The following is a 10129-nucleotide window of genomic DNA, read 5'->3' as shown; positions in this document are numbered from 1 at the left end:
TCTCCATCTGTGGACCGGCGGGGCGTCGCCGCGTTCGCTGGCCCTGTCCGAAGTCGGCGGTGCTGGCCAAGCAGTCGCGATCGTCGGGGCGGAAAGGGTGTCAGGCAGGGTGATCTCGGAGTCCCCTTGATTCGAGGAATGCTGGTGGGCTGTGGGGCGGCCAGGGCCGCAGGTGGGGGAGGGAACGCGAGAAGGTCTATCAGGTGTGGGCGTTCACGCCCAGGCTTGCAGTTATCACTGGGCTCACGCCCTGGCGCTGCTGTTCGTCAGCACCTTAAATGCTGCTGACTTAGCTCAGAGCCGCGAAAGAACCGTGGATCTGCATAGATGCGTCTGGTTATTTCCAGGAGAAACGGATTGAGAGGATGCAGAGCCCAAGGTAGAGACTTGCCCGAAGACTTCAACGATTCTTCCTCTCCTCCGTCTCCTTTTTTTTTTTTTTTTTTTTGTCAGGGGGCGTAATCTCCTTGGTGCTGATTGCTGATGTCCTTTAGTCCAAACCTTGTAGGTTTTTCGGAATATTTGGTTTTGGTATTTTGATAAGGAAGAACGTACCTTGGAGACTCACAAAGAGAACAGTCAGTTTTTGCAGTAGGAGGAGGTTGATGTACTTCATCTTAAATGGTCGTTTGAAATTTTTCAGGTCTTTGAGGACATGCCTTCTTAGACTTGGTCCTGAAAAGTCATGGGAAACATCTGTTTCCAAGCCGTACTAAGTAATCGTGTAAAATTTTAGCATCACGCAATGTAGAGAATGTATTTTTTTTGTTTGCTTGTGAATTGATTTTTTTCTCCGTGCAATGAAAGACATTTTTTGATTTAGAGGTAATCTAGAAAGGCCCAGAGTGTATTTTGGGCATAGACTGGATTGTGAGGGCCTGCTTAGTGGTAGCGTCTTTCCAATTTGTGATAAACTTGGCAGTAAAGACAATGGGAGTTAGTAATATGAAGGCTTAAAAAATGTGCAAAGATTACATCATTAACATGTGAAAACGGTTGTGTGTGTGGCATAAGCATTTCAAGATGAAGTGTGTGTGCACGCATGTGCATGTGCTCTTTTTATTCTTGTGTGATCCAGTTTCTAGGCCATGGATAGAGTAACACATCTATATCACTATTTAGCTTAACCATATGAAATTGCTGATATTTGACATTTGACCATTTTTGCCATACAAAAAATAGCAGTTTCATATGGTTCACTTAATACTTGCCTTTGTTAGAGAACTTTGGAGCTCTAGCTTCATAAGTGAATAAAAAGATAGGTGACTTACACAGAGGCACACCATGTCATAGAATTGGGTGTAGAATCCAGGTTTCCTGATTCCAGTGTGAGAATTTTTTTTTTCCATAGGATACTGGGTTGAGCAGCAGAATTCTCGATCCTGTTGGAATAAAAATGACTCAGTACAAGACATGGTTTATTTATTTATTTGTTTGTTTATTTATTTTTGTCTGGGTCGGGTCTTTGTTGCTATGCATGGGCTTTCTCTACTTGCGGTTGAGCGAGGGCTGCTCTTCGTTGTGGTATGTGGGCTTCTCATTGCGGTAGTTTCTCTTGTTGCAGAGCATAGGCTCTAGGTGCACGGGCTTCAGTAGTTGTGGCTCACGGGCTGAATTCAGTAGTTCTGGTGCATGGGCTTAGTTGCTCCGTGGCATGTGGGATCTTCCCGGACCAGGGCTCGAACCTGTGTCCCCTGCATTGGCAGGCGGATTCTTAACCACTGCGCCACCAGGGAAGTCCCCTACATGGTTCTTACCTTCAAAGAGACAAAATGTACACAGCAATTAATATGAGAACAGTGTAAGATAGTGTATAATCAAATACTGGAATGTGTAGCACAGGAAGAGTGCTGAGTGGGAGGAAAGAATCAGAGTAGGATGCCAAAGCATCTTTTTCTGCAATTGGCCATAGTAGGTGGTTTTTGTAGCATATTGAATTAGAGTTTGGGGATTCAATTTAATTTGAATTATCCATTCTTTTGAATAATCTGTGAAACGTTTGCAGCATACTTCAGTCCGAATAAGCAAGGCATACGTTGCCTAACTTGATTTTTTAAACTAAAATTATTTTTTATTGCAGCATGGCCTAAATACTGTACTTTGAATTGGCATGAGCTGTCTATTGCCTGCTAGTGCCACTTGCAACTGCTAATGAAGTTGGAAGATTGGATTCCATGGCATTTAAATGATTGCATAATCACAGGGAAATGGGGAGGGTGCTAGTGGGAAATGTGCAGTCATAGTTACTTTTGACACACCTTTGTACATTTGGTTACTCATTTTGTATTTCCAAATAGGTGAGGTTCTCTGTGTTTGGAGATGGTTTATGGGATCATGTCACGGGATCATGTGTAAATCTTTTCCGGAATGTTGCAAAGATGACTTTACACCTAGGAAAGAAATGTTCCAGTATTGACAATGCTATGATGAAGCTTTTGAGGGAAAACATAATGTCCCTAATATATAATTATAGATTAATAATGCTAAACCTATTTGTGATCAAATTGGGGTGCCTTCTTGCTAGCAGCTCAGATTTTAATTCAACCGAATTAACTTTTTAATAGTGAAGAATACATTTTCTTGTTAAGGGGATATTCTAAATTGAGAGGGCTTGGGGGGAGAGAGTGTTAGAAACTTTGACCTAGTTTCAAAATGTGGTTTTAGTTAATTCATTTTCTGCAACACTGATGCTAGTTGATCCTTTAGACGAGTTTATAGGGTTTTGTTTTTTTGTTTTTAAATATAAGGAAGTTATGTGATAGAAGGCTGTCATGAAAATCTAGGCTCTTATGAGGCTTTTAGTTGAAATGAAGTAGAGTTCAAATCTAAGATATGATTAATATTCTCCAATACTTTAAGTCCAAGTCCCTGCTAATTTAATAGAAAGTATGTTCGTTATTGTTCATTTTCCAGGATAGTATAGGAAACGTATAGCCTCTCTTCCCAACTCCATCCTCCCTTAATATGTTCTCTGAATGCAGAGAACTGGGGGGCTTGAATTGGGGGAGTTATATCCATATCTTTAAAAAAGTCATCTTTAGGTCTGTTTCAAGATGCATGCTACTGTAGCTTAAGAATTTATTTTTAATTAGCAGGTATTTGTTGAGCAACTGCTATGTATGAATGCAATGTGCTGGAGGATGAAATGAGCAATAGGCCTCAGGGAGGAAGGTTGAAAAAGCCTGAATAAACACAGGAAGATGCATGCCACATTTATACATTTCAGTGACCCGCCCGCCTTTTAAAATTGAGACCCACGATAAGAAATACATGTTATGTCGGAAGCCAGTACACTCATATGTATAATTTCATGAAATGTAATGTTTCAAAAAATAGTATACCCATACCACATGTCTTACCCACAGCTTTTTTCTCTTTTTCCTTTTATTTTAAAATATTTGTTCTGACTCATAAACTTGATTTCATGATCTCATCGATCCAGTGAAGGGTTGTGACCTGTGGTTTGGAAACCAGGTATCTGTTTGGTGGCCTGGTGTGGCTGAAATGTAGAGAATAGAGACCATTGAGTGATGCAGTGAGAGGTGACGCTTAGTAATTGCTTTGGTTTGTAAAAGCATCTCTTATTTTCTTTTCCCTAACACTTTAAATAGATTAATGCTTTATTTTCCTTAATTTGGTGCCTTTTTATTTTCTTTCTTCAATAAATGAATCACTTTCTTAATTATTACCATAAATGTGAGATTCATTTGAATTCTTGATAGTCTGTCAATCAGTGGCCTTAAAATTAAATCTTAATTGATTTTTATGGGTAGTTAATATGCTTTATCATAAGCATTAATTTTAGTGTAAGAAGGCTTGCAACTATATTAGAGATTAATAACTATACTAGATTTTTTTTAAAAATCAATATCAAAATTATTATTACTATTATTTAGCCAGCAAACATGGAAAAGTTTTGCCATGGTAGTCATTAGGTCAAAGTAACCCATATTCTGTTGGGAATTTTTCAATGCTGTAGATGTCTACTTTGGCCAGCCATCCTCTTATTCTAGTACTGTTCCAGCATTTTTATTAAATGCTGTTAAAGTTTGGGAAAAGACCTCTGGTGACAGCAACATTAGGAAGGTTTATTAAACATTTTGCTAGTGACATATGATGCCATGTGTTTTATGGAATGGAAAAGTCTAATGGACTCCTGCCCTTGAAGAGCTTTATAAACTAAGATAATGATTTACAGGAGGACACTGAACAAGTAGATTGTTTGGTATTTACCTTTTGCATAACTAGAATGTAGAGAATGAAGAGGGTGCTTATATGCATTTTGTGTCAGGGTAATCAGGAAATAAATGTGAATGGTTGTTCCTCCCTTTTGTTTAGTGTTTTATTGCTCTTCTCCTTGCCTCAGGTAATAATCGGGCTGAGGTATTATTTGTTTTGATCTTAAATGCTCGAATTCATACAACTGGTAAGAAAAAGCTGCTTTTAAGTTGTTTGTTAGTGAATAATAGAGGATTTAAGTGTTGTGAGTAAAGAAGTAATAACAGTCCTCTTATTTTAATTTTGTAATTATTTTCCAGAATTATAAGGAATACTGTCAAATAGTTTTATTCTTAATATACAATATGCTGCATACAAATCAGGGTTTACAATGCACTTTTCCTCAAAATGTTTTCCTAAGAATACAGTGAGCTGTATACTAAGTTTTCATACTTGATATTCCTTCCAGGATCCAAGGATTCTTCAGCTACAATGTTGTCAAGACTTTTCCGAATGCATGGCCTCTTTGTGGCTTCCCATCCCTGGGAAGTCATAGTGGGGACAGTGACACTGACCATCTGTATGATGTCCATGAACATGTTTACTGGTAACGATAAGATCTGTGGTTGGAATTATGAATGTCCAAAGTTTGAAGAGGTTTGTGAGATTAATCTGATTATTGACTAAATACATTTTGAATTTCTAAAGAGTGTCTCCTTTTAGAGACCACATAATCAAAAAAACTTATGAGTAAAATTTTTATTTCAGTATTCATAACTTTCACTTACTTATATAGTATGGAAATGCACTGGAAATACTTTGCTTTTGCTTTTGGTATACAAATGAGTGTAATTGACTTTACTTGAGAAATATGGCTTTCATAAGTGACTAACAGTGAAAAATGATCGGCTTAAACATTAGATTGTTTAAAAATTGGGAGTAAATTTTTGATTTGCATTATAATATTTTATTTGACTTGTGCCTAAATTTATACTATCATGATGATATGTAAGCTAATGATGCATGCAAAATAAAAATTCTTATTTTTGATTTGGATTTTTCTTTTCTATCTCTCCCAATAGGATGTCTTGAGCAGTGACATCATAATTCTGACAATAACACGATGCATAGCAATTCTGTATATTTACTTCCAGTTCCAGAATTTACGCCAACTTGGATCAAAATATATTTTGGGTAATAATTTTATATATTAACCTTTTTGTGTGCTTTCAAATTTTTGATTTACTGTGGAAATTTACCTGTTTATTTAAATCATGTGTGTGGAAATGTGTGTGCCGCATGTATTCAACAGTTTCATTTCTTTTTATTCAAGTTAGACGTTCTGCTATTTGAGACCTTAATAATCTGGAGAAAATAGTATTATTTCTCTCAGAATATCGTATGGGACTGTATGTTATTGTGTGTGTAAAAAAGGCTGAAGTCTTTTCAGTTTGCTGAATTTTGTCATTTTAGGTATTGCTGGACTCTTCACAATTTTCTCAAGTTTTGTATTCAGTACAGTTGTCATTCATTTCTTAGATAAAGAATTGACAGGCTTGAAGTAAGTATTTAAGCATAAATATACTTTCTTTCAAAATATATTGTTAAGAACTGTTCTTCTCCATGATATAAAGCATTATAGTATATAAATTATCAAAAGTTTATAGAAAATATGGGAAAATTTTTCATGTAATCATTTAGCTAATTTTAATACCTGTTAATGTTTTAATATATATCCTGTCCCACTTTTTTATAAAGAAAACTTCTGAGATCATACTGTATATACTGCCTTATAATTTTTATGCTTTATAATAGTTTATCAACATCTTTGCATGTCCTTAATGCTAAACTAAATTATTTGTAATAGCTGTCTAGTATTCCCCTATCCTCTAGGTTGGATTGTTAGGTTATTTAATTTCCCCCATTAATAATAACACTGTGATAAATGTGTTTGTAGCTAAATTTTTGTTTGTATTCATAGTCATTTTCTTAGGATACATTCCTAGGAGTGAAACAGTGGCTGTGTAGGTTTTTAGGGCTTTTAAGTGCTGTTTTGCCAATTTGTTCTCTAGAAAGGTTGTTCAGTTTATTCTTCTATAGATAGTAATTAATGAAAAAAGAATTGCATACAGTATACAGGTTTCCCCTGCTATCCGAAAGTACAGCTTTCCTATGAAACCTTTTGTAAGTGAAGAAGCAATTGCCTTGGGACACATCTTTGAAGGGATGCACACAATAAATCAAGGTAAAGCACAGTGCTTACAGACACAGTTCAAAGCTATGGCAGCTTGGTGCTGAGATGCTAAGTGTAGTTCCCAGGCAGTCCCGTTCTCTCTGTCTGCTCCAGGTACCCACTGCCTCTATAACGGTTCCCTGCAAAACAAACACTGAATGCTGTTTTCTCTTTTCACCTTTTTTTGTCAAAGTGAAAACCTTGTTTGGATTTCTTTTGGTTAGCAAAAATGGTTACTATGTAGGTCTTTCATAAAAGTGAAGTGGCGTGAAGCAAACTTTCGAAAAGTGGGGGACACCTGTATTCCTCTTTTTCCCCCATGTTGATTCACAAGGACACATTTTTTTTTTTAACTAAGGATGATATTTTGCTATAGAATTATCAAAAGGTGTTTCTGTATAAATATATTTACATTTTTAACATTAAAAATATCCTTAAATATTTTGAGTGACTAATATATTTAGCTTTGAGGATGTCAAAGGAATATAGGTTATACCTTTTAGTCTGCAAAGAGGTAACACATGCCAGAGCTCATACAAGGCATGGGACGAGGGGTGGGGGGGAGTTTTGTTTTAGGAGGGGATTTTTCGGTAATATTTTTTCTTTTGTTAAATAATACCTGATCACCTTGTTTTCTTTTTTCTTCCCCCAGTGAAGCTTTGCCCTTCTTCCTACTGCTGATTGACCTTTCCAGAGCAAGTGCACTAGCAAAGTTTGCCCTCAGTTCCAACTCACAGGTATTATTTATAAGACATGAATGTTAGTAGTATCCTTTTTTTCAGATTGTTCACATTAATAGGAAAGATTAATAGAGTTTCTTCACAGTCCAAGATTCAGGAATTGCCTGCAATTTTGTCAAGTCCTAAGACTGGTCTTCCTAGGAGCCCTAGGAACTGTCCCATTTATCTGACAACTCAGTTGTAATTCCACAGCTTCTAGAATTTGGAATCTTCCCTATTTTCCTTTTTGAAGTTTTCAGAACGTAAGGTATTATGTCTTTTGGATAAATTGGAGTATCTACCTAGTGAAACATACCGGAGAACAGACAGGATCTAATGGAAGAATCTCAGGGTAGATTGATTTCTAAACCCCGTGAATTAACACTAGCATTATTTCCCATCTAAAGTTTTATCTTGGTGTTCATTAGTCACTTTAAAGAACGTAACATTTTTAATAATACTGAGTAACTGAGTATAAAATATCGTGTACTTCTGCCCTGATTATGTATTTGATGAATATTTATGATCATTTGAACATTTTGACAAGGATATTTAGGTTTCATAATAGTAATATGATCTCAGAAAATTTGCAACTAAGAACTTCTGTCATTGGTAGCCAAAGTATAAAATGTAGGATTTATGTGGGATTTAAATGGCAGGATTAATGCACCACTTCAAAGGACTCTTCCTAAGAAATATCTCGTTCAGTGGGCAGGGAAAGCAGGGCAGTGTACATATTATTCTTTCTTTAGTCCTCTATATTATCCTTTGTATCTGGAATGCCTGTTAGTCTTAGCATATTGTGTATTTTATTCTTAATATAGTAAATTAGGTTTAGTAGAAGCCCTGGGATGCTCTAACATTTTTAAAAGTTACTTTGTACCTTACCCTCATGATATGTTTGGTCTGTGTTTTAGGATGAAGTAAGGGAAAATATTGCTCGTGGGATGGCAATTTTAGGTCCCACATTCACCCTTGATGCTCTTGTAGAATGTCTTGTGATTGGAGTTGGTACCATGTCAGGTTTGTAAACAGTTTTTAATATATTTTAAAATGAGTTTGTAGAAGAGAAAAAGGAATATATTAAATTGTATCAATTACTCTTAAATTCTGACTTTTAAAAGTCTGACATTACTCTTAAAATTTTTTAATTGTGTGAATATGTGGGTATATCTGATCTGACCATATGTCTGTCTGCTTTAGCAAAAACTTAGTAGGTTACCTATTTCTTTTTTTTTTTTTACATTAATTAATTATTTTAAATATTTGGCAGCATTAGGTCTTTGTTGCTGTGGGCGGGCTTTCTCTAGTTGCATTGAGCGGGGGCTACTCTTCCTTGCGGTGCGCGGGCTTCTCATTGCAGTGGTTTCTCTTGTTGCGGAGCACGGGCTCTAGGCACGTGGGCTTCAGTAGTTGTGGCATGTGGACTCAGTAGTTGTGGCTCGCGGGCTCTAGAGCACAGACTCTGTAGTTGTGGTGCACGATCTTAGTTGCTCTGCAGCGTGTGGGGTCTTCCCGGACCAGGGCTTGAACCCATGTCCCCTGCGTTGGCAGGTGGATTCTCAACCGCTGCACCACCAGGGAAGTCCCCTGATTTATTTTCACTCTTACTGTCTCATCATCTTTTCCTGTGCTCTACTTTTTTGATGACTTTAAGGTGTTTTTATTTGCTTTTTGGTTGGTTTTTAACCAAGATTGTATTCTAGGCTCATTTAGAAAGCATCTTCCAGCCTCTACCGTTGTCTGGACTAAATTAATGCCTTGGTTCCTTGTGTTTTAATTGTCATTTAGGAGACAGTGCAAAAGTCAGGAGGTGGACAGATCTAAGTTGGGTCCACCTAACTGAGTGGTTAGGAAGATTTAATCAGACAGTATGCAGTACATCTTAGCACTTAGCCAGCACTGACCTCAGCACATATGTTTCTTCATCCTTAATTGGATAGTAGAGAATTAGATATTAAATATCAAACACAGGACTCCATTATATAGGACAAAAATTATGGCCTCATATGGAAATTTGCCAGAATGAATATATCATGCTGTTGTCAAGGTTTCCTAATCAACTAAGACTAGATTTTATGGCTTTCTCATGAGGGTCACACTTAGTTAACTACTATTCTAGTGTATTTCCTGGTGCCTTAGTGCCCTCAATAAGGGGTTTCATTCTTTCAGAAGTATATTATCTAACTTTTAAGAGAGTAGTTAGTTGCTATTATTAGTTGAGGTTTGTTCACTAGATAGTATGTTAAATATATATAATGTTTCTTCTAACTTTCTGAGGGTAAATTTATTATTTATACAGTTATTTTACCTGTCATTCAAAGTTTATTTAGCAAAGATTTTTTTAAATTATTTTTTTTAATGTACATTTCTTAAAATTTACTTTTTGGGTATAGTTTTGAGTATTGACAAAGATGTAGTCATGTAACTGCCACCACAATCAAGAAAAAATGTTTTTGATCAGGTGAAAATATACCTATGTGATTTTATAGAAGCAGAACAGTATATAAGAAGATGAGAGGATTAGCTAGGAACTGGTAGTGGGCTGTGAAACCAAGGATTATTCATTTGAAACTGATGTGGAAAGCAGTGGAGACTGATGTGGAAAGTAGGGTGATGAGTTTGGTCATAAGTCAGAGCAGTGGACAAAGGAAGTGATTAGATTTGATGTTGGAAAAGCCAGCTAGGAGGCATTTACAGCCATACAGAAATGGTAAAATTAGGGATTTGGCTTAGGGTAGAATAAAAGGACAGATTTAACACATACTAACTAGGAAGTAAACCTTTGGAAAGCCAGTAAAAGAATTTTAAAAAGTCTTTACTTCTTGGAACTTGTAGATTGGTGCTTTCTCCTTGTAGTAAAAAAGTGGCACAAAGAGGCTGCGCCGCTGGGACAGAGTAAGGAAGAATGCCTGAAGAACCTATGACGACAGTAGTTACTGTTGTACAAAGGGAAAGA

At 36.5% G+C, this 10129-nt stretch overlaps 1 protein-coding gene across 1 annotated transcript in view; it reads left to right on the top strand.

Moving 5' to 3' along the window:
* HMGCR (3-hydroxy-3-methylglutaryl-CoA reductase) overlaps positions 1-10129 on the top strand; it is a 21094-nt gene that overhangs the window by 289 nt on the left and 10676 nt on the right. Inside the window, exons 2-6 of the mRNA XM_007461607.1 lie at positions 4688-4875; positions 5301-5412; positions 5692-5779; positions 7104-7188; positions 8088-8193. Of these exons, the coding sequence (XP_007461669.1) occupies positions 4711-4875; positions 5301-5412; positions 5692-5779; positions 7104-7188; positions 8088-8193 (556 nt within the window). The 5' untranslated portion in view covers positions 4688-4710. The remainder of the gene's footprint in view (positions 1-4687; positions 4876-5300; positions 5413-5691; positions 5780-7103; positions 7189-8087; positions 8194-10129) is intronic.

This window comes from Lipotes vexillifer, unplaced genomic scaffold (genome assembly GCF_000442215.2).
Source record: "Lipotes vexillifer unplaced genomic scaffold, Lipotes_vexillifer_v1.1 scaffold779, whole genome shotgun sequence".
In the NCBI taxonomy this organism is placed as follows: domain Eukaryota; kingdom Metazoa; phylum Chordata; class Mammalia; order Artiodactyla; family Lipotidae; genus Lipotes; species Lipotes vexillifer.
Note: the sequence above shows the minus strand (reverse complement) of the source record. Positions and strands in the feature narration are given on the sequence as shown.